Source organism: Rattus norvegicus, chromosome 13, assembly GCF_036323735.1.
Source record: "Rattus norvegicus strain BN/NHsdMcwi chromosome 13, GRCr8, whole genome shotgun sequence".
In the NCBI taxonomy this organism is placed as follows: Eukaryota; Metazoa; Chordata; class Mammalia; order Rodentia; family Muridae; genus Rattus; species Rattus norvegicus.
In genome coordinates this window covers 48,292,798-48,316,720 of record NC_086031.1, presented here as the reverse complement: position 1 = coordinate 48,316,720, position 23,923 = coordinate 48,292,798, and the positions used below count along the sequence as shown (strand labels likewise).

The window sequence follows — 23,923 nt, the reverse complement described above, 5'->3', positions numbered from 1 at the left end:
CATTCCAACCCGTCTTGACCTAACTTCAAGGGCTTTATATTTTTCCCATGTCGTACAACAGCTTTGAAAGTCATAGGAGCTGTGTAGAAGATTACAGTGAGAGTAATGTCAGGGGCATTTCCCATCCAGGGCGCTACGTGCTCGTGCCCCTTTATAGTCATCCAGAGCTTAAAACAGCAGTTTGAGCCATCCATAGAGGCAGCCGAGAAATGTGTCTCTGAGCTATGAATGTTCCAGGCAGAAGAGCTGTGGGAGTAGTCTGTATAATTTAATCTCAATGTGGTTGGAGTTGGGAGGGGCCTTCTGTGTTACTCCTCTGTGTGAGGGAAAACTCTAGAAGGTGAAAGAGGTCCCATCAAGGCAGAACTCTTATGTGCGTATGAGCTGCCCAGCCTTGGAGGGGTTATGCTGCCGTTCAGCCATTACTGTGGAAGTGCTGTAGGGCGAGTCCTAGATGAGGAGGGGCTTGGATGAAGGGCTGTGGGGCACCTTCTAACCCAAGGTTCTAACCCTTGAACCTGTCCTAGATGAGGAGGGGCTTGGATGAAGGGCTGTGGGGCACCTTCTAACCCAAGGTTCTAACCCTTGAACCTGTCCTAGATGAGGAGGGGCTTGGATGAAGGGCTGTGGGGCGCCTTCTAACCCAAGGTTCTAACCCTTGAACCTGTCCTAGATGAGGAGGGGCTTGGATGAAGGGCTGTGGGGCACCTTCTAACCCAAGGTTCTAACCCTTGAACCTGTCCTAGATGAGGAGGGGCTTGGATGAAGGGCTGTGGGGCACCTTCTAACCCAAGGTTCTAACCCTTGAACCTGTCCTAGATGAGGAGGGGCTTGGATGAAGGGCTGTGGGGCGCCTTCTAACCCAAGGTTCCCTCATTTTGTTCATTCACTGCTTATCACAGCCTGCTGCTCTTTTAGCATAGTTAATAAGTTACATAAATTATCTCATTCCCTCATTGAGCACTGAGGACATGGTGGAGATCTGTGACCAGTGAGTTAAACAGTCCTACCCTCACGAAGCCTACGTTCTGACTTGGTGAGGCAAGACAGTTAAGGAGCTAGGAAAAAATTAGACCAAGTTAATGTGGGAGTGGCGTGGAGGTGTGGTGCAGTGTGAGTCTGCTTGGCTGAGCAAGGGGCAATGGAACAAAGAGTTAAAGGTGAATAAAGAGTGAACTATTTGAAAAACTGGGGGTGGGGTGTTCTGGGCAGCCATAGCAACCAGTGCAAAGGCCCGGAGACACCCAGGTCTCAGAAGCCTTCTGTGAGGGACAGCATGATGTCAGTGTGGTGGCAGCAGAGGGAATAAGTTGGCCAGATGAGGGAACAGGTCCATGGACATCCTGTAGGCCACTGAAAGGACTGAGTGAAATGGCAATATGGAGCGTCTTGGATTTCTTTTTCCTTTGACTTGTGAGTGGCAATGAATGATGTTTATCATCCCAGTGCCTTCGAAGAAGGGACATGTCCGTGTCATCCAAAGCCCTCCCACCAGTCAGGCCCTTTGTTAGTGTCTTCTTGCTGTAACAGAACCTGGCACAGCTTCAGAGAGGAAGCATTTATTTTTGCTCCTTGTTTGAACCCGTCATGAAGGGGAGAGCAGAGAGATTGGGCTCTTAGGCTGCCCCCTCCCCTTTCATTCCATCTGGTCTCTGTGGGATGGAGCTGCCCATATTCAAGATGTGTCTCACCACCTTCCTTAATCACCTCTGGAAATGTCCTTGAAGACAACCCAGAGATGCATTTGACTAATCTAGGTTACCAAGGTTACAGTCAAAATTGACCTTCACAGGCCTTTCCTGGCTGAAGTGGGGGGTTGAAAGCAGACCTCAGATAGGAGGTGGAAGTCACCTCAGATCAGGTGCAAGCCATGGCTGCAGGAGCACAGTGGAAGCAGGGGACCAGAGTATTCTTTGTGCTATATGCAGCTATATGCAGGGTTCAGACGAATGCACTGTACCAACTATGGCTGGTCCAGAATTGGGGCTATGTGGGCAGGAATGCAGCCACACCAAAGCCCTGGCTCAGGTGCTGTATGTCTGCAGAACCAGTCTTCAGTATGGCATCATGTGTCTGAAGAGGCTGAACTATGACCGGAAGGAGCTGGAGAAGAGGCGGGAAGAGAGCCAGCATGAGATCAAGGGTAAGCTTGCTTTTGCCCTCAGCCTGGGGCCCAGGGAGCCTCAGGGGAGCCTCAGATCTGAAAGGCAAATACAACCACAGCCTGGCTGACACAGTAGACATATTCCATGTCCACTTACATGTGGTTCCACTTCCCTTAGACAGTGGCAACCAAGTAGACAGATGTGACAGCGATGATGCTGTGGGCTGATGTGTAGAAGTTGATCTGGGGAGAGAGGGAGGATTGGATGGGAAAGACCCTGAGAGTTGAAAGAATAAGGCCACTTTGGTCTTGGGTGGGGGGTGTGGCCAATGCTGGGACTCCTGGAGAAAAGTGTCTTGGGCCAGCAGAGATGCAGTGGGGCTGGCTCTGCAGGAGCCCAGATGCCACGGAGGAGAGAAAGATGTGGGAAGTTAGGGATGGGGTGGGAGCTACAGAGCACAGTAACCCAGGCTCTGCGTCTAGGAAACTGCTTTTACACCTGGGAGAGCCTGGGCCCGCATGTTTCCCTTTTGTCTATTTCTTCCTCTGTCCTCCAGATGTGCTGGTCTGGACCAATGACCAGGTGGTTCACTGGGTCCAGTCCATAGGGCTAAGGGATTATGCCGGAAACCTACATGAGAGTGGTGTGCATGGTGCCCTGCTGGCCTTGGATGAGAACTTCGACCACAACACATTGGCCTTGGTTCTGCAGATCCCCACACAGAACACCCAGGTAGCCCTTCAGTCAGCCAACACGTGTGTGTGTGTGTGTGTGTGTGTGTGTGTGTGTGTGTGTGTGTGTGTGTGTGTTTCTCAAGGGAGTGCTATGTTCTTAGGCCTCTGAGTGGTCCCTGTGAGATATTTTTCTTCACTCAGCTCTGGGTTACTTTAGCTCTTCCCAAGCCAATTTCGTAGCCAAAGCTTGTGACTTTTTCTTTTCCTTAAATTGCTCCTCTGGCCCAACTTTTCACAAGGAAAAGCCAGCCCCAGGCCTCACAGGGACCCGAGAGCCTGTATCTCTTTTGTCTGGTAGCCTAGGAATCTGCCTCTGGGCCCCTAGGCTTCAGCAGACTAAATATTACCAATAAGCACAGCCCAGAGACTCTCCATACCAGGCCTTTGTCTCCCTGTCAGCAGCTCAAAAGATTAGACATCTCCTTCAATTACATTTGGTAATTATTGTTGTAACTGTTACCTAAGGATAGATCTAAATTCTCTTGACCCTATTTATATCTTTGGCCCTTCTAACTTCCTGTGGGTAATGGATCCTAGCCATACTTGCAGTTGTGTGAAGTACTTCCTGATTTTAGTTGTCCTAAATATGCCTCTGCCAGGCTCCCCCTGGGGAAGATCTGCTTCTTCCCTACAGCTTAGGTCAGCGAGGATGTTTGTATTTGACTGGCTTCCCCTTTTGTAAGAACTGTGAATTTCATAAACTCTGATTATATTGCTCTGGGCCCAAGCCTTTGTCTCTCCAGACAGAACAGTTCTTAATTCCTTTAGCCTTCCCTCGTGTAGACTTGCTGCTGCCCCTGATCATTTTAGCTGCCCTTGTCTGAACTGTTTGCAGCTGTCAGATAGCTTTTGAAATCTAGCCACTAGCTGTGCTGGCTATTCTGGGAGCAGACACTTGGCTTGAGGGAGGGTGGAGCTGTGTTGTCTCTTGGTTCTGGATGGTGTGTTGGCCTTGGGGACAGTGGCAGCATACAGGGCCAGTGTGTTTGCCGACTGTCTGCTGTGACCCCCATTGACCGGTCAGAACGCATAGCTTGGAACCTTTCTTTTCTAGTAAAGGTTTGGATTTCCTCCAAATGTAATTTCTCTACACTGACCTACCTCTAACTCCATTTGCAGTTTCCTGCCTGCCAGGGCCCTCAGAAGGGTTTCTGCAGTTAATACCTATCTATTTAACCCTTCACTACCCAAAAGATATTTGAAATATTTTCCTTTTCGATCATATGTAAGACATAGCATTCCCATTTCTGACAAACACTATTCCAATGGAACTCTGTGGTTGATATTTTCCCCAGGAATGGACTTTCTCTTTTGCTTCCTGTCTCAGAATGCATATTTCTTCTTTTCTTTTCTTTTCTTCTCTTTTCTTTTCTTTCCTTCTTTCCTTTTATCCTCCTCCTCCTCTTCTTACTCCACCTTCTTCTTTTTTTGTTTGTTTTTTTGAGACAGGGTTTCTCTATGTAGCCCTGGTTGTCCTGGAACTCACTCTGTAGATCAGGCTGGTCTCAATTCGATCTCAGAGGTCTACCTGCCTCTGCCTCCTGGAGTGCTGGGATTAAAGGCGTGTGCCACCATCACCCACCATTTTCTTGACCTATTTATCTGACCCAGTATGGAATCCTCCACGAACAACCATTGAAAATATCTGGTGACAGAAAGTTTTGAAAACACCTGTTATTTATTTATTTTTAGTGTGTGTGTGTGTGTGTGTGTGTGTGTGTGTGTGTGTGTGTGTGCCTGCATGGATGTATGTAGGTATACTGTATGCATGCTGGCATGTAGGTATACTGTATGCATGCTGGCACTCCCTGGAACCAGAGTTATAAGCAGTTGTCAGCCACCTGCTTTAGGTGCTGGGAAATGAACCCAGGTCCTCTGCAAGAGCAGCAAGTGCCCTTAACTGCTGAGCCATCTCTCTACACACTCTGGAAGTTTCCTTAGTGAGTAATTTTGACGAGTCTTGGAAAGTGTGTGTGTGTGCCACACAGCTCAGGGTCCCCACTACCTGTGACTAGCTTCCTTTAGTTGGAGTTTGTAGTGTGGACCCACCTGACAGAGATGAGTTCATTTCCCTCCCCGTAGGAAGGCTTGCTTCCCCATGCTGGGCATGCCGCTCTTGCTCCTGCCCTTCCCAAAGGGTAGTGAGCCGTGACCTTTCCTTTAGAGACAAAATATAGACTTTTAAAATAATGATTTTTATTTGCTCACACATTTGCATGTGTTTGGATAATTTATTGTGAACATCTTTGACTACTGTAGCCTCTCTCCAGTTCCTACGAGTGCCTCCCCCCAGCTTCTGGTCCTCTTTCTTTCTTGTTATAACTCCCCGAGTCCAATTAGTGAAAATAGGTTGTTTTTCCCCCCAATAGGTAAAGCCTGTTTCTTCATGTGCTCTGTGATCCTATTTTTAAAAGGTTAACAGTCTGACTTCTGGTAGAACACTATTAGTGATTTGCTGGGAACAGTAGCCTCAGGAAAGCGTGTACTTCCAGTGGTTAAGTACACTAGACCCCTGCTCCATTTCTGCCCCGAGACTCTAGGGAACAGCTGGAAGACGCCTTAAGGAGGAAGTTGAGATGGCTCAGTGGGTAAAGGTGCCACCACGAGTCACAACCCGAGTTCAGTCCCCAGAATCCACATGGTAGGAGAGAACCAATTCTTGTTTGTTATCCTCTGCACATGCATTTACTGTGTGCACACCCCTGCCCCGCCCCCATAAAAAAAAAAAAAAGGAAAGAAAAAGATGAAGCTGGTGAGCTGGCTTAGGAAGTTAAAGCACTTGCCGCCAAGCCTGATGACATAAGTTGGATACCTAGGACCCGCATAAAGAGAGAAGCAACTCTCGAGATTGTCCTCCGACCTACACAGTGCATAGTTGCAAATATGCGCTAGTGTGTGCACAAGCACACACACACACACACACACACACACACTAATGTGTGATGATATAAAAACCAAATTAATGTAAACTTTTAAAGAGTAAGATAGCGTTATTAACTAGAGCTCCTCTTTCTCCCTCTTACCCTATGGGTTTCAGGCCCGCCAAGTGATGGAGAGAGAGTTCAATAACCTGTTGGCCTTGGGCACAGACAGGAAATTGGATGACGTGAGTACCTGGATTTGAACTCAGAGCCTTGGTTGTTGTTGGCTGGCTGGATAGAGATTCATGAGATCTCCTGCCCCAGGGCTGATAAATGGTGGCTGGCCTAAAGGAGCAGAGCCGGGAGGGATGGAGGATGAAGGCTGTGAGGAGGAGGCCTGTGTTGGGTCTCAGTGGCCTGCTGTGGAGAAGCCTCTGCCAAACTCGTTTCTTGTACAAGAACCAACCCTCCTGTGTTACACTTCTAGCATCTTCCCCCTCAAGGCTCAGTCCTCTCAACCATGCAGGGTCAAAGGTCTTCCCTGTCAGCCATATCTTTGGGGGTGGTTCTTCCGTCTCCGTGTCTCAGACCCCACTGCTTCTCTCCCTGCTTGGTGACATAGCTTGGTGACATAGCTTGGTGAGATAGTCCTCCAGCCCTGTGGTGATTTGAGGACAGGTGCTCGGCTGAGGAGCCGAATGAGGCTCCCCAGGAGAAGCCCAGGCCTCTGTCATCCCTGGTCTCTTTGTTGCTTTGCTCCTCTGTTTACTTCTGCACTCGTTCTGCATTCTCAGCCTTTCCGGTGACCTTCATCTCATCAGGCCTCCCCTTTGAGTTCAGGGAAGGCTCATGTTCTGAGCTGTGATGTATCCTAAGCCCCTGCCAGCACTTCCTCTTCTGCTCTTCTGCCCTACCTGTTTCCTGGCACCAATCTTCCTTGACCTTCCCATTCAGGTCTGCCTTAGCTGACATGGCTTTAGCAGGTTAAAAAAGAGCCCGGGACTGGTGAGAGGGCACAGCAGGTAAAAGCCCTTGCCATACAAGCCTGATGATCTGAATTTGATCCCTGGAACTTATACAAAGGCAGAAAGAGATAATCAACTCCACAAGTTGTCCTGCGACTTCACAGACATACCACATGTGTACTCCTCCCCCCACCCCCATATACTTCTGGGTCCTCCATCTTCAGACCTTGCTAAATTAAGGAACAGGACTCCTGCTGTCCATTCATTTAACAGTTACCGAGGCAGACAGCACTCCCAGATAGGACCCACCAGGATCAGGGGCTACAGTCTTTTCCAATAACAACAAAAACCGTGCAGCTCACTCCAATAGAGCATGATAGAAAGGAGGAAAATAAGAGGAGAGATAAGAGGGGACTGAGGGGAGCAAAGGAAGGGGCGAAGGGGAAGAAACAGTAACGAAAAAAATATTTTTTTTTTCCGGAGCTGGGGACCGAACCCAGGGCCTTGAGCTTGCTAGGCAAGTGCTCTACCACTGAGCTAAATCCCCAACCCCCCCCCCCCCGAAAAAAATCTTGAAAGTGCATCCAAGTGCTTCTGGGATGGGTCTATGACAAGTGACTAGGGCGTTGGTCACCCCAAGGGCATAGATTACAAATCCAGAGGCACCGGAGATGGGAGGAGTCATTGAAACAAGAACAGGGGTCAGTGGCCTTGTTCCTGCTCACCCTAACCGAGTCACGGGGCCTGTGCAGTTCTGAAAACACAGGCTGGAAGATGAGGCTTGGCTACAAGGCAGTGAGCTGTGGCTCTGTTAGGAGTGTTGGGCGGCCTGTCCAGTGATCCATCCTGTGGGATTGGGGCTCTGGGGACCCTCTGCAGAGAGGTGATTGGAGAATCGGTTGGCATCGATGGGGAGCAGAGAGTGGAGGTTGCTCCCTGTATCCTCTGGAGGAGCATGTCTCTGGTCACCTGACCAATCATTGTCCGTGTGTTCTGGTCTCACTGGGGTAGGCAGGGTGAGAAATAAATAGGTTAGAAAGGTGTTGAAATTTCCATCTTGAAGATAAGAAAACTGAAGCCCGGAGCAGTCATGTTGCTAGTAATATGGCAGAACCAACAAGGGCAGCCTAGAAGTCTTCATCCCTGGCCGTGTTTTTCTAGCAACCCAGGTAGTATCTTCTATTCAGGCCCCAGCAGGACAGGAAAGCAGTGATGGGCTGACCAGTGACTTCCCAGAGGGAGCTGAAAGAAAAAATACTTCGGAAGAGCAGTGGGCTATCCGAGCTCAGTTTGGGGGGGTTGGGGTAGGTAGAACAATTGAGTTCACTGCTGGCCCAGACCTGATAGGAGGGACCTCCTGCTTGATCTCTGTGAGAGACCCCTTGAAATCATCTTCAGCCCGTCTAGTCTGCACACAAAACCACTAAGGGCTAGAGAGGGGGAGTTGGGAAATAGTACCCCTTAGAGCTTTAGGGACTTGGGTGGCAACTCCACTGTGCCTCTTGGTGCAGGGGGAAGAGAAGGTGTTCCGTCGAGCACCCTCCTGGAGGAAACGCTTTCGGCCTCGGGATCACCATAGCGGTGGCATGTTGGGCACCTCAGCGGAGACCCTCCCTGCGGGCTTCCGTGTGTCCACCCTGGGTCCGCTGCAGCCTCCACCCGCCCCGCCCAAGAAGATCATGCCGGAAGGTGAGTGCCAGGCTGGAAATGGGTTCCTCCCCGCACCCTGGAGCCGAGCGGGCTGGAGAGGGGCGAGGCCGAGGCTGAGCTGCACTAACGCTGCGGTGGGGCGCACACTAACCCGCGCTCTGTGTGTTCTCCCGCCGCTGCCGACTCCTGCCAGCCGGGACGGCGGGGGCGCAGAGACTGGAGCCCTCCACGGTCCGGACCTACTCCTGCTGACCCCCCCACTCTCCCGCCCCGGGTCTGACGGGGGTGCGCCCCCGGCTCGGGGTAAGTGGGCCAGGCTGTGGCTGCGCTCGCCCGTCCTGCCGCCGCCCCGGACCGCTCTGCCGCCGCCCCCTCGCTGCAGCATCGCCCGGCTTGCCCTTCCTGCTTCGCTTCGTGCTTGGCCGCATGCCGCACCTACCCGCTACCCTCCCCAGGAACCTCCTTCACTCACAGAGCCTGTCTCTCTCTTCTCTCATAGCTCACTCCCACTATCTCTACGGACACATGCTCTCCGCCTTCCGGGACTAGCCACGGCCCCCAGGGCGGGTGTCCTGGTTTCACAGGCTCAGCCGGCCCTGATCCTTCCTGCTCGTTCCCTTTCTCCCTTGGCTCCCAGTCTCTCCTCTGTGACTTTCCAGTTGCCCAGGAACTCAGAATATGCTCATCCAGTCCTTCGGCATCCCACTACCCGAGTCCTACTTCGTTCCCCCTTTGTAAGTCTCTGGTGGATGTGGCCAAGGTCTCTGTGAGTGGCGGGCACCCAGGCTGTAGGTGCTTGAGATCCTGTGGGGGGAGGGAAGGACAGCACCGTGTGTGTGGCCACCTTCCCTCCTCCGGATCTGTTTTGGTCTGAACTATGGGCTCATCAGGCTCAGAATCCTGGACCAAGGACTGAGATGACTCTTCCAATAAAAGGCCATTACGGACTCTGTCCTGCTTGGACTAATTGGCCTTCTGGTTCCCTCCACTCTGGCAGTGCCGGACGGTCCGAATGGTTTTGCCACCCCCTCTCTCAATATCACTCCCTCCTCCCCAAACCCCATCATCAGTGTCTATAGCTCTTGCCTCCAAGTCTTGCTTGTGGGGCTAGGAGGGGTGTAGAATACCCCAGTGCCCCTCTCCAGGACAAAGCCAAGAGGGGAATTGAGGAAGACTAAGGTAGAAACTCTGTGCCCAAGCCGACACAGAATCCCAAATGTGTGGGAGAAACGGACCCCAGAGCTTTGGTGAGGGCAAGGGAAACTCTTCAGCTCCTTGCCTAGGGAGATAGCTTGGTAGCCTTTTGTACTTTTGCCCAAAGGGCAGTGTGGGTGCCTCCAGCCCCAACCACAGATGGTGCTGCTACTGGATTGAGTGAATCAGACTGTGAACTGTTAACTCTGCCCTGAAGTGGGGGTACAGGGCTGGGGAAGTTTTCCCCTTCAGTGAATCATGTCCCAGGTCTAGGAGATCTAAGGTGGACCGAGGCAGGCTCCCTTGTGTGCCCCCATGCCCTCAAATCCACCTTTAGGGTTGGTTCTTTTGGGGCTACGGAGCAAACTACTCAAGAAATTCTTGATCCCTTCTCTGTCTCCATTATTTTAATTGCTCTTTCTGGCAGCATGGTGGGGACAGGGCAGATTTATGGGGAATATCAATCACTCTTCTCTTCTGGACCAATTTCTTAACCTTTGGAAAGCTCAGGACCTAGTATCAGGGTGGGTGATAGAAGCTGGTAGTGGAAGAGGACAGGGAAGTGCTTGGGCTGTGTTCGTGGTAGGGCAGTACAGTGCCGTCCTGGAGGTGATTGGAATAGCTGGTTTGCCATTTCATCACTGGGGTTCTGAACAGGGCCAGGCTGACAGGTGGAGAAACAAGCCAGAGCTCCCTGTCTGAAAAGGACATAGAGCCTTGCGCTCAGCAGAGGGGAGCTTGGCTAATGGGGCGACCCAGTGGGCTCCCATGGGCTGGGGCAGGCAACCACCCATCCTCAACCCCGTTGTTTCTGCCTTCCTACCAGACAGACCTCTGGGGATGGAGAGAGAAACAGTTGAGTAGATCATGAGCTGATTAGAGAGAGAGAACCCCTGATCCTGAATGCTGGAGTTACTGAGAAGGGCCAGCATCCTACGATGGAAAGAACCCAGCATGGTCACACCGTCTGACTCCTTCTTGGGACTCTACGGGCTAGCTATGTGGGAGAGTCAGCCCTGCCCCTCCTCTACCACAGAACCCTATCATGGTTTACAGTGACATAGGTAACAGTTGGGGAGCCAGGTGCATTCAGGGTCAGTAGGCAGGACAAAATAGGGGACTCTACGTGCAGTGAGGAAAGGCTGCCTTCACGGTGTAGCCTTGCCTCACTGTCAATATTTGTTTTCTCCGGAGAGTCACCAGTGACCCAAGCTCTCCTTGCCAGCCTCCTGTGTCAAACCAGGTCCCTTCTCAGTACTGTAATGGCTCAGTGCTTCAGGAGTGGGTGTGCGAGTGTGTGTGTGAGTGTGTGTGGGTGTGAGTGGGTGTGTACGTACCAATAAACCTGGTTTTAAGACAATGTACAAATGGCGTCTGTTTCTTTTTTTGAACACCAAGTTCATTTGATATGTCCAGCTTCACTTCATGGACCTTGATGCTGCTCTACTCCGGAAAGGAAGTATTGGTTTTGAAACGTGTAAGTAATACCCTTCTGTTTATTACGCACTCACAGGCTTGATGGGAAAGTTAGTGTTTGGATGGTGTCTTAGTCAGGGTTTCTGTTTCTGCACAAACATCATGACCAAGAAACAAATTGGGGAGGAAAGGGTTTATTCAGCTTACACTTTCCACACTGCTGTTTATCACCAAAGGAAGTCAGGACTGGAACTCACACAGAGCAGGAACCTGGAGGCAGGAGCTGATGCAGAGGCCAGGAAGGGTGCTGTTTACTGAATTGCTTCCCCTGGCTTGCTCAACTTGCTTCCCTATAAAACCCAGGACCACCAACCCAGGGATGGCACTACCACAATGGTCTGGGCCCTCCCTCCTTGATCACTAGTTGAGAAAATGCCTTACAGCTGGGTCTCATGGAGGCATTTCCTCAATTGAGGCTCTTTTCTGTGTGATAACTCCAGCTTGTGTCAAGTTGACACACAAAACCAGCCAGTACAGGTGGCTTGTACCAAGGGCTTATAGAACAAGGTGAGGGGGTGGGAAACCTGCTTTCAGGCTTGGTCGGTTTTCTCTCATCTGTCCAGGTTTACTCTACTTGGACCCTTTCACACTGAGCCTGGAATGGCTGCTTCTGCCCAGCTTCCTCTGTATATCTCAGTCTTCCAGGAGCTGTCTTAGTTCCTTTCAGTTGCTGTGATGAGATACCATGACCAAGGCAACTTATTTTAAAAAGTCATTTACTTGAGCGTTTGCTTACAGTGTCAGAGGGTTAGAGTCTATGACCCTGTGGACCCTATGGTGGGGAGTACAGTAGAAGGACAGGCAGGCAAGCAGGCAGGTAGGCATAGATAGTGCTGGAGAACTAGCTCAGAGTTACTTGTTGAAACCACAGCCAAGAGGCAGCAAGAGAACTAACTAGAATGGCATGAACTTTGAAACCTTAGGGCCCAACAATGGACACCTCCTCCAACAAGGTCACACCTCCTAATCCTTCCTAAACAGTTCCACCAACCAGAGACCAAGCATTCAGATATGTGAGCCACTGGGGGCCATTCCTACTTAAACTACCACAGTAGGTCTCCATTACTTTAGTTCGGGATCCAGGCCCTCCCCTAGGTGGCTTTAAGAAGCTATTCATGCTCCCAGAGATTTGAAATGCTATGGTGGTGGTGGTAGGGAGAATACCCAAGGGAGCTCAGAGGAGAAGAGGAGGTTGGGGGTTGGGGGAGGATTGTGGGAGAAGGTAACTGGGAGGGATGCCAAGTGAGTAAGTAAAGAAAAATGAATAAATACATTATTTTTTAAAAAAGAAGCTATTCATGGTTTGGATCCCTGGCCCCCCTCTTGCCACCAGTTTATATAACCTAGAAATGTTATGTCCACCAGTGTCCCTTGCAGAGATCGCTCACTGACTTTTCCTTGCCTATGTGGCTTCAGTTTCTTTCCAAGTCTCTCCTGGGAGGCAGTGGCTGGTGCTGCAGTAGAATTAGGGAGCCATGAACATTCTATACATGTTGCAGAGACACATGCTGTCTCCTTGACTGTCTATGGCACTGGGCTGTGACATCACCCCGTAAGTCCGTCTCTTTGAGTGAGTGGATCGACTGACCTCATCCTGGAGAACTGCTGATGATTATTAATAAAAGCTGACACTTGTGTCTAGTTAGGCTTTTACTGCTGTGAACACACACACCATGTCCTCTTTTAAGGACACCATTTAATTGGGGCTGGCTTACAGGTTCAGAGGTTCAGTCCATTATCATCAAGGCAGGAACATGGCAGCATCCAGGCAGGCACGGTGCAGGAGGAGCTGACAGTTCTACATCTTCACCTGAAGGCTTCTAGGAAAAGACTGGCATCTTCCGGCAGCTAGGAGAAAGCTCTCAAACCTCACACCCACAGTGACACATTCCTCCAACTAGGCCACACCTACTCCAACAAGGCCACACCTCCAAATAGTGCCACTCCCTGGGCCAAGCATATTCAGTCCACCACTACTTGCCTGTTCCTGCTGCTGTTACAAAGTAACCTCACACAGGTCATTTTTAATCAACAGAAATGCATTTCTCACAGTAAATGGAGTTTGAGAAGTCCATGGTCAAGGTACCTGCAGATCTAATCTCCAATGAGAGCCCAGTCCTCAGAAATGGTACTTTCTCAAGGTGTTCTTGCATGCGAGAAAGGGTTGAAGGGTAACATGGGCCAGATAGGCTGCCTGCCCTCTTAGAAGGCCACTAAACTCAGTGCCCTAAATGCCTCCAGATATCTGTTAATATCATTCATTGCATTGGGGATTAGGTATTTTAAAAGATTTCCTTAAAATCAAGCTATGTGAGTGTGCATATGGGTGCCAGTTGAGACCAAAAAACTCATGAGTCCCTTAAAGCTGGAGGTACAGCATTTGTGAGCTTCGTGATATGGGTCCTGGGATCTGAGCTTGGGTCTTTTGTGATAGAGCAGCAAGCTCTCTTAACTGTTGGGCCATTTTCTCTAGTCCTGAACATGAACTGGACGTGGATTTTGGAGAAACCCAAACATCCAAATTATAATTCGTAGTACACAGATTAATTTGTCTTAACCCTAACAACCCAGCAACGTGGGACCATTGCCATTTTAAGGGACAGGAAATCATCAGGCTAAGCTCACACACCAGGTGAAAGAGACAGGTTTCAAGTCTAGGTCTGGGCCTCATCCTTGACTGGTCTGTATGGTGAATTCCTGACCTACTGCCAGGAGTGCTTGGCAGCTTAACTACTGCTTTTTTTTATGTATGTATTTTATTTATGTATGTGAGTACACTGTCTTCTCTCTTCACACACCAGAAGAGGGCATCAGATCCCATTACAGATGGTTGTGAGCCACCATGTGGTTGCTGGGATTTGAACTCAGGACCTCTGGAAGAACAGGCAGTGCTCTTAACCTCTGAGCCATCTCTCCAGCCCTTAACTACTGCTTTTAAGAGAGGGCATCCTGATTTCTCTAGCTATGCCAATTCTCTCTCCCTCACACATTTGTAACCACAAGGCAAGGAGAGGCAGTAAGACAGGGTCTAGTGTCTACAAGCCTCTCAAGGCTCCCATCCCTTCCTGGTCAGAGGTGGAAGTGATGAGCTTTAGATGCTGGCTACAGGAGAGATCGTCTGAAGGGTCCAGAAAGCCATTACTTCTCAGTGTTGCCACCACTGGGTTGGGGATATAGGAAGAGCAGTCCCGTATGGAAATGGGACTTTAGGCATGCCGGGCTCCGGATAAGACCTAGCATCATGTTTCTTTAGCATTTGTAGAAACTAAGGAAGGGGCCTTACAATGTTTTCTTTTGCTCCCTCTGGAAATGTCCTAAACAGAGTGAGAGACAAGGAGTCTGGGTTGGGGCAGCCACACATAGCTGAGAGAGCACAGGGAGGAGGGACAGCCAGTCACCAAAGGGTAGTGATACATGTCTCTACCAAGGCCTGAATGGGGGTCTTCTTTAGCCAATCTCCTTTGGAACTCTAGCTCTCCTTGGGCATATATACCCCAATGTGAGCCTAGATACCAGAAAACTAAAGTCCATGGGGTGTGACACGTTAGGGATAATCGCTGGCATTTCACCTGTGGGACAGACACTGAGTTCAGAGGACTCCTGTTCCCGTTGTTTTCCCACACCGGTTGGGACAATCACCTATTACACTTGCAGCCACTAGTGGAAAGGTTTTCTGGTCTGCCAAGGGAATCTCCTGGGAATTTAGACACCTTAGAATGCTTACCAGAGGGCACAGATAGTTCACTAATATCCTATCATTCATAATAATTAGCTAAACACCAGGATGCTCCCATGTCCCCACTAACATTTAGAATGCCAGTTTCAAGTAATTCTTGTCTTTTTATTCTTGTGGAGTCCTTAATGTCCATCATTAGGCAACATTTGATTAACCCCGGTTTGATATATTGTAGTTACTGCCACAGATGAAGGAATCTGAGTTAATTTCCCTAAAGAACTCCACCTCGTTCTTCATTAACTTGACTGTTATCTGTAATTCTATCGTGAAGGCTGAGAGTTTGTTAATTTAAGGAAACCCGTATGCTTAATAACATTTATTTTGTGAAACTATCCTGGACTCCTGTATAGCAGGGTTAGTCATTCACATCTGAGCTCTGCCAGCGTGTTATGGCTTGGGGACTTTCAAGCTGTGGTTTACGCAAGGGTCAGCTGACTCCAGTGACCTTTGCTCTCTTTTTCCAAGTGTGAAAAGAATGGGCTTTAACACAATATCCAGCAAGCGGAGCCCAGGAGCTGCAGGGTACTCAAGGAGTGATCTTGCTCTTGGCTGGCACTAGACCCTTGGAGGGGCCTAGGAGGACGACGGATAGACACGTCACAACTGAAGGCAGTCGGGGAGAATCCACTCAAGAACACTGGGAGGCACTGGGACAGAGGGCATAGATCTGAGAAGAGCCCTATATGGTTGCACAGTTGGGTATTTTGGTGATCCTAGGGGAGCACACTAGACCAGAATAGGTACTGCAGGCACTTACTTTGCCCCAGGGTCAGTAGCTCAAGGCTAGACTTAACTATTCCTCCTCAGGCTATCTGAAAGACTGAATTCAATGACATAAACTCAAAAGGAAGAAAATCCCACAGACAAGGATGGATGACTGCTTTTCGAGACAATCAGACCTTGATGAGCCCTACCTTCTCTAATTTCTTACCCCCTCAAGTTCCTTACCGAGGCTCTGCCAAGTCTTTCTTATTCTGTCTTCTTTAGGTATAGTTCTATGGGCGAAGTCGGGAGGGCATTTGGGGAGGGGCCTAGCTGAGTTTGAGCAGGTGCAGAATGGCTGTCAGGGCCTGCTCTCTTAAACTGGCTGGGGTCAGTTGTCACAGGACCTGAGAGGGCTGAAGAGGGCCCAGGATGTACCATATACTGAATCCCTGTCTGCAATGGTTTGGAAATAATCTCCAGTAAACCAGACCAACAGTAAGGTTGAAGTCTGTTTGTCTGTCCTGATTGTGGTTCTTTTTAGATACCGTGTTAATCCTTATCTCTCTACTGGCAAGATTCCAGTTTCCCACCCACCTTCTCCCCTCAGGAAACCAGTCTTTGAAAACCTTAGCATCCCAAAGGATGAGAACCCCGGCTTCTCTGATGTTCTCTGTCTCTGTCTCCCTCAGCAGACTCTCCTCACCTTTGAGCTGTAGATGGGGACAGGAATATCCCCAGAAGGGCAGAAGGTGATAAGGGGACATTGCTATTTGTCTTGTGAAGAAATGACACTGTCTGACTCCATTTGTTCTGTGTAGTCACCCCCTACTCTCCGTAGAACTTAAAGGGATGCGGATCCAGGGGAGGCACGGAGCTGAGGAAGGAAAGCCCTGAAAATCCAGCTCTAAACCCCTAGCCCTAGGTGTGGGCTGGGCACAAGGCACGTGAGCGTGCTCAGTGGACCTATTGGGCTGGAAATTGTAACACAGTGGACTGTACATGATGTCTGAATTAAAGTACAACAAAGGGTTCTGCAGGCCTCGGTGTGCCCGGGATTTCTAAGGAATCTGGTCTTTCCCCAGGCTATGTGTCACCTGCCTCCTGCATCTAATGGTCAGCTCAGGATTGAAGCTCCACTCACATGATCCAACCCCCCCCATCTGGACCTCCAAGGGGAAGGTGCAGTGTTTTGATGCCTCCCCTCCTGATAATATCATTGCAGACGCTCTGATAGCAACCGGTCTTTATTCATTTTTTAAAAAAGGAAATCCAAATAAGTTAGCAAAAAAATTACAAAAAAAATTGGCAAAACCACACAATGCTTAGTTAACAAAAGAAGTCACCCCAAGAGCCCCCACCCCCTTCCCTGCCTGTCCCTGGCATCAGCACAGGAGACCTTGGTCAGATGACAGCTTTACAAACAACACACACAACAATAAACAATACACAAAGCACTGGAAGGTTCCCAATATCCACTGCAAATGCTTGCCCCCCAGAGACTTTGGAACCCTATCGTTCCCTCCCTTCTCTCTCATCTCAGGGCAGGCCCAGCCCAGCCACTGGCATCAGGAAGAGAGTCGAACAGATGTGCACACTTGTCCCGGTCGGGGCACTCACTGTCTCTCAAACTGTCTCATTTGGGGGGTGGAATTAGAGGCGCATTATGAAGAAAAAAAAAAAGGAAGCTCCTGAGTTTGCCCCGTTGAGGGGCATTAACAAGGGGGCTCTCTGGACTCCATCTTTCTCTCCTTGGAAGGGGATACTCTCTGCTTTAAGGAGTCAGTTAAATTCCCTTGCTGGGCTGGGTGTTAGTCTTATGTGAATGGACGGTGGGTAGTCTGGCTTGTGGCAGCCCAGGGCTGTTTTCTGGGCACCAGGACAGCCCCACTTAAAAGGCCCCTGCTGCAGAAGTGGTGGCGTCTGACACCAACTCAGGGGCTCCCATGCACACCCAGCCTGGCAGACAATCTCAGTTGGGCATGGTTTCATCTGGGAAGGTGACAGACATATCCTCCACCGTGATGCTGTCCACGATGGACGTAAGGGAGTGCAGGTTGTGGGCACCTGTAGGGTCAGCTGCGAGCAAATGATCTGTAAGGAGAAGGTGGGGAATGTTTCCTGGGCAAGGGGTAAGGGACCCTTGATGACACAACTTTTCCAGGACAAAATAGGTAAGGAAGACTCAGGAGTGCCCCCCCCCACTAGCACTCCCCATGCCGTGTGTGTGTGTGTGTGTGTGTGTGTGTGTGTGTGTACTTGTGGGCTGCTTCTGAAATCCCCTAATGCAGTTGGGTTTTGGAAGTGGCTAACCCAAGGTGAAGCCAGGATATCCTAGGGAACCGGGCCCAGTTTTACAACACTGACTCAGCAATTCCCAGGGACCCCTGGGGCAGGGGCAGGCTCTCCCCACCCCCTCCCCAAGTCAGACGCCAGCTGGGAAGCTGTGGGAGGCCCTAACTACTCATTAGCTGGTCAAGGCTACAGGGAGGTAGGGTCTCCAGCCCACCATTTGGGGACCTCGGGTCAGCAGGTTCCTGGAAAAGCCGCTGGAAGGTAACTGGAACAGGTGTTATGGTAAGGGAACAGCCCAGCCTAGTTAGGACTAAGGGATTTGAGCCATGTTACCAGGGTCAGGATTCACTTACCTCCTGGGTTGGGACCAAACTCCAGTGCATTGCCCCACTCCGGACTGCAGGAGGCGCTGTGGGAGTTGCATTCACTGGGTACCTGCATGCAAGACAAGGCCAAGGTCCAAGGTCAAGTCTACTACAGGTCTCAGGTATTTCTCTCTGCCTGGGTTACAGGGTCAGTTACTCACCATAGAATGTTACCGTAGTCATCATATTTCTAGGTCTTTCCTAGCTTCTAGGATGGGAATTTTGCCTTTATTTTAGGGATAAGGGTGGTAAACCAGAGTATTTTGTTATGGTGGCTCCTGAGCCGGCCTATGGACATTCTAATGTGTTTTGTTAGCTCAAATATAGAGGCTATGGCTTTGGGATAAAGCGGGTTTCTTTGGCCACTTTTTCTCATTTTCACCTAGGCTCTCCTAAGCCCTTACTTCAGGCTTGTTTCTGGGTCTCTTCTGTTCCCTTGTGCCAATCCACCCCACCCCATCTGTATTTATATTCACTGCCTTTGTCTGGTCTGGAAACAGTATGATCACAGAAGGCCGCTGGACACTCTAGCCGACCAGGAAAGGGGTCCTGGGATCTCCAGGGTCCTGCTTTGCACCTGTTCTAGCTCTGGTGGCCCGAGGCTGACCAGGCACCTCCCTCTGGCTCTATCCCTGGAACTGGTGCACCAGCCACTTACCACCGGCTGGGGCCCGCCCCCGCCTCGGTAGCGGAGATCGCGCTCCTCCTGGTTGAGGGAGCTGAGCAAGGCCTGTAGGCGCTCAATGTACTGGATGGCACTGCGCAGGATCTCCACCTTAGGCAGCCGCTGGTTGGGGTTGAGCAGGGTGCTTCTCTTCAGAGCCTCGAAGGCCTCATTCACTTTCTTGAGCCTGCGCTTCTCCCTCAGTGTGGCTGCCCTCCGCCGGTCCACAGACACAGACTTCCTCTTACACACCTTACACGCCCAGGGCAGGCACTGGCCTGGACAATGCTCAGGGGTCCCCAGTCCCTTTTCTTCTAGGGGCCCTCGGGCTTCCGGGCTTAAGCTGAGCTCGGTCCGCTCATAGCCCGGGGGCTCGAAGCCCTGAAGGTGGACAGGAAGGTAGTTTTCCCCGTCATAGAAGTGGGGCTCCTGGTAGAAATAGGGGGATGTTTCATACAGCTCCATCAGGTCGGAAAAGACTTGTTCCTTCCACTGGCCCCCAAGCTCCTGCAGCCCCTCACGCCAACTGCTGGGTGCCATTTAAACCCTCCCTGCTGGCATGGACCCAGAGATAAATATAGCTAACGCCACAGAAACCTGAGCCCCCCTCTAAGCTGTTGCTGCACATCAAGACGTTTACAGTGGATTACATGTGATTCCCCTTCCCTCTCCTTTTGCCCCCACCCCACCCTGCCAGCCTGCCCCTGGCCCAGGCGGCTCCTGTGCACGGGTCGGGAGGCCGTCGGCTGTAATTTGATTAGTTTTCATTTCTCCACAGCCCCTGTGGGGCAGGGAAGGTGGGGGCGGGTACATTCCCCGTCTCATCTGCTCCTTTCAATTACTCCTACCCGGGCCTCCTGCCTGCTCTCCTCCATGGGCCAGGGCAGCTGGTGGACAGGGCCAGAGGGAACAAGAAAGGGGTTGCCTTGGATGGGAAGGGTTCTTCAGAATCCATCTAGCCTTCTCTTTCCTGCTCAGTGGCACCTTAAACCGTACTGTCAGTCCCGTGAGGTCCCTACCACCACAACAGGACCACTCCACGTTTGGATCATGTGTATATGTGTGAAACCCTAGAGTCCATGGAGGCAAAAGACTGAAACTCAGAAGAGCAAATGGATCCAACTTTTGGGTTTCCACGGCATCTTTGACCAGGTCTCATGTTGTTGAGGGTGGGTTGAAGTAAGAGAACACGGGACTTCTTAAGTAAAGGGGGAATCCTGAAGTAGTAGGGGTCGGGTGAAGTCAGTGTTTAGCAAGGATTAGAACTCACAAACTACTCTACGTTGCCTTCTCTTCCAGTCAAGGGCTGTTCAGTCCCCTGTCTCCCTCCCTGGTGTCTCTTAATCATCTCTCCTGTGCTTTCCCCTCAATGATGTCTTCTGCCCATTTGGGCACTAGAACCATTTTGACTCCTTCCTTCCTTTCTGTATATGGGTGATAAGGAGAATGAGTAATCCTTAACATTGTGTCTGTCCTAGGCTGCCACCAGGCTGGCTTCTTCTATCCCTTCCGGCCTGAGTCATGACCTTTGCCTGTGTCATACAACTCTAGAATGTCAGGTGGGGGAGGGGCCATCTCCACTGAATCTTGGGCTCCTTCAGCCCAGTAGATACCTCAGTAGAGGCACTGATGGTCATGGAGGCCTCTGGCCACCTTTCACCCTACCTCTGATTCCTGAATCCCTTTTCCTGTGGCTGCCTATTCCCCTGACCTGAAGCTTCAGGAATTCTGGATTTTGAGTCACAAACTTTCACCCTACGGCTCAGGACTTTCCCCATGACCCTGCAGACTAGGTGTGATCTGTCCTGCTGTTCCAATGGAAGAGCAAGAGACGGACACACTACCAGTCAGGACAATCAGGGGAAGGGTGGAGTTGTATGGGGTGTGGGATCTCAAGGAGGGATCCCTTCATAGCGGCAGTGAGAGCTGTGTGAGGTCTGAAAGGCTGGCCTTTTCTCCTCCCTTAAGGGATGAGCCAAGAAAGCACTGTCTTTTGAAGGAGGAAACAGGTGTGTGAGGGGGACATGCTGGAAAATAAAGGAGCCCCAAGCAAATTGGGGCCTAGTGAGGCCTTAAGGCCGTTCTTGACTTCACTTGGGAATACAGAGTGCAGCATGGTATTGTGGATTCTAACACACAGAGAATATTCATGCTCAACACACTCCCCACCTCCTCAAAGTGGAGAAACAAACAGACGTTTACCTTGCTTCAGGTTATACTCTGGCCCTGTGAGCCCTGAGAAGAGAGGGATATCACATCTGCTGTGCAAACCCCCAAATTATATCTTTTGTCCTTGGGGGACCCCATCTGACTTACCCCTAAGCAAACTGTCTTCTTCTTCTGAAGTGGGAGCAGACAGGACTTGCTCTTAGATGCCTTGCGTGGCCTCACTGCCCGGTAGATGAGCCCGGACCATTGGCAGCGAATGCCCCATTGCGAAGCTGTTAATGCTGCAGCCAATGAGACTGCTGAAAGCTGGGTGGGCATAGTGGCACATACCTTTAATTCCGTACTCGGAGGGGCCAAGGCAGGAGGATTGCCAGTTCCAGGCTAGTCTGGGCTAGTTGGGAGACTCTCTCAGACAAAATAAAAAACAAAACCAAACAGGGGCAAGCAACGTGGATCGCAAATGGCAAAAGTCATTGGAGGCTAAGCCTCCGTCCGAGGAGGGCTGGGGAGGAAGCAAGGACTGGACCAGGTCTTGGGGAATCAGCAGAATAAGGATGTGAAGAGGTGAGAAGAAGAAGGTGTATGGGTGATCAGTGTGTGTGGATCTCAGGGTTCTGGTCAGGGGGTGACTGATAACAAGACTGTAAAGTTAAGGGGCCCAACTGGGTATGGAGGGGCTTGAGAACTGAGGGGAGAAAACCTTATTACTCCACTCCACCCCCACCCTGAGTGACAGTGATCCAGAAGTGAGATGATAAAGGTCTGAAGCATTGTCTCAGGGGCAGGAGGATGGATGTGAGTGGGAAAACACTCATGTTTCAAAATGGCGGCAGACGCCATGTGTGCCTGTGTGCATATGTGCACCTGTGTGCGTGTGTACCCAGCACATCGAAACACCCAGTGAGAACAAGACTTATTCCCTGCATTGGCATCTCTCTGCTTCCGTGCCCCCCACCTGTTCTTAGCCTCATGTTCCTCAAATCAGGTGTCTACGCTGACCCTGGGGACCACAGGGTAAGGACTGGGGGAAGGAACCCACTTCCTTTTCTTTTTCCTTTGAGACAGGGTTTCTCTGTGTACCTCTGGCTCACTCTGTAGAATAGGGCTGGCCTCAAACTCACTGAGATTCCCCCTACCTTTGCCTCCCAAGTGCTAGGATTAAAGTTGTGTACCACCATACCCGGCTCACCCACTGCCCCATTCTTTCAATCAGGAAACTGTGTACCAGGTGACATGAACAGGAAGCCATCTACCTGCGACCCTGTGCTCACAGTTAAGTGACAATTGTGTACCAAAATTCACCTTTCCAAGGTAGGAAGTGCTGTGTGACAAGGGGGAAGGCTAGAGAAAGGACAGGGATAACCCAGAAGAGAAACTGATTCTCTTCCTCCTTCCTCTGTTCAAGCCCTACTCTGTGTTGGTCCCTGAGTAGGGATGATGGCAGTGACCAGACATAGCTCTGGTCTGCAGGAAGTGCCCCAGGATGTGAGTGGGACATTTGCTCTTGCTTGATGAGGGTAGGGCTGGGAGTTGTGTATCTGGGTCTCTGTGACTCCTTGTCTGCAGATGTCTCTGTGTGTGTCCGGATGATGTGGACTGATGACCGTGCCAGGTCCCCCTGAAGGCAAAGATGCTTTGGGGACTGAAATGGTGGAATCTTTCAAAAATCCCGATGTAGAGGTGGGGGTACTGGCCTTTTAGACACCTTGTTCTTTCATCAACTTGTGAGGCATGCCTAGTCCTTGGTCTTCCTCTCCTGCATACCCCAGCACCCCACAAGCTGCCCTCTGATGGACGGGAACACATTGGTGCCAGGCACAGAGCTCCTTTGTGCTCCACCATCAGTGGTGATCCATCAGCTCTGACCTGACAGCAGGGCGTCCAATCTTAATCCCTACCCCTGCTGCGTGGGCACATGGGGGGCCCCTGCCCCTACTGTAGACTCCTCAGGCGGTCATGCTTTCTCCAGAGGAAGCCTCTAGCCCCTACAAAGGCTTCAGACCCAGGCTGTTGGCCTCCAACCCTGACCATCTCAACTTGACTTTGTCCATTTGCATGCTGGGCTGACCTCATTTGCATGGTTTCAGAAATCCCCTTCACCTGCTCCCTAGTTCCTTCTCCTTCAGCTGCACACTACCATGGCGGTCTGGCCTCCAACCCTTTCTAGTCCCTACTGATGGGCTGACCTGGGTTGCCAAGTTGCTTGGCTAAAATCAAGGCACATTTCTCATTCTGGAGTCTCATGTGCTTGGAAACGGAGGAGCAAGAAGGTATAGGGAGGGGGGCCTCACCAAGCTGCAGTCACCTTTTGTTTTCTCAGGCAAGGTCTCTGACAATTAATATTGGGACTACGTGGGGATTGTGTCTTGGTAACACACACACACACACACACACACGCACATGCACGCACGCACACATACACGCACGCACACACACATCCATGCATGCACACACACACACACACACACACGCATGCACACACACATGTACACACGCATGCACACACTCACACATGCACATACCAGGAAGTATACATAAACACAATGTGCAAACCAACCCTATTTCTGAGGTGGTAGATTTTTAGCAGGTGGAGTCAGAGCACAGCCATCATAGACCATCAAAGCCGCAAGGCAGTTGAGGGCTGAATAGTCAGTCTTCCTTCTACACAGGAGGAGTCAGAGGCTTGTTCAAAATGCTGGAGGATTAGGGGTGTCTCTTATTTGAAGACTTGGCTTAGACCTTGAGGCTGAACCCCTTTCCCAATGTGAGGTTGCAAGTGAGGAGGGGCACAGTGAGTGAGTACAGAGTCTCTGGGGGAGTGCAGGGCCTGTGGACATCTGGAGAATTCAGGGAGTCCTCAGGGGCAGCTGGTATGGAGAGAGGAAAATGGGAAGAGAGGCTGGGGCCTTGGGACAAGGTTTGGAGGCAGATGGGGACAGAGCTTAGAATTGGGACAGGGAAGGGACCCTGGCCTTTGGACCATGTTGTTTCCATAAAGGGCTACGCA

At 50.8% G+C, this 23,923-nt stretch overlaps 2 protein-coding genes and 1 long non-coding RNA gene across 7 annotated transcripts in view; 1 reads left to right on the top strand and 2 right to left on the bottom strand.

Annotated features, from left to right (window-relative positions):
* Positions 1–10,877, top strand: part of Ppfia4 (PTPRF interacting protein alpha 4) — a 48,486-nt gene extending 37,609 nt beyond the window's left edge. For 2 of the 5 annotated variants that reach the window (XM_063271978.1, XM_063271976.1), the window contains 5 exons: positions 2,046–2,143; positions 2,662–2,837; positions 5,877–5,945; positions 8,177–8,354; positions 8,815–10,877. In XM_063271978.1, the coding sequence (XP_063128048.1) occupies positions 2,046–2,143; positions 2,662–2,837; positions 5,877–5,945; positions 8,177–8,354; positions 8,815–8,864 (571 nt within the window). In that variant the 3' untranslated portion in view covers positions 8,865–10,877. 5 annotated transcript variants of the gene reach the window in all.
* LOC120096189 (uncharacterized) lies at positions 5,019–8,605 on the bottom strand. The gene is made up of 2 exons (XR_005492317.2): positions 8,467–8,605; positions 5,019–7,667 (listed from the first exon to the last, which is right to left on the bottom strand). It is a non-coding gene; the product is annotated as an uncharacterized LOC120096189 (long non-coding RNA).
* Positions 10,878–16,655: 5,778 nt separating the features above from the next.
* Myog (myogenin) lies at positions 16,656–19,245 on the bottom strand. The gene is made up of 3 exons (NM_017115.3): positions 18,742–19,245; positions 18,072–18,153; positions 16,656–17,517 (listed from the first exon to the last, which is right to left on the bottom strand). Exons 1-3 carry the CDS (start codon positions 19,210–19,212, stop codon positions 17,396–17,398), a joined length of 675 nt encoding a protein of 224 aa, NP_058811.2. The 5' UTR covers positions 19,213–19,245; the 3' UTR covers positions 16,656–17,395.
* Positions 19,246–23,923: the final 4,678 nt, after the last annotated feature.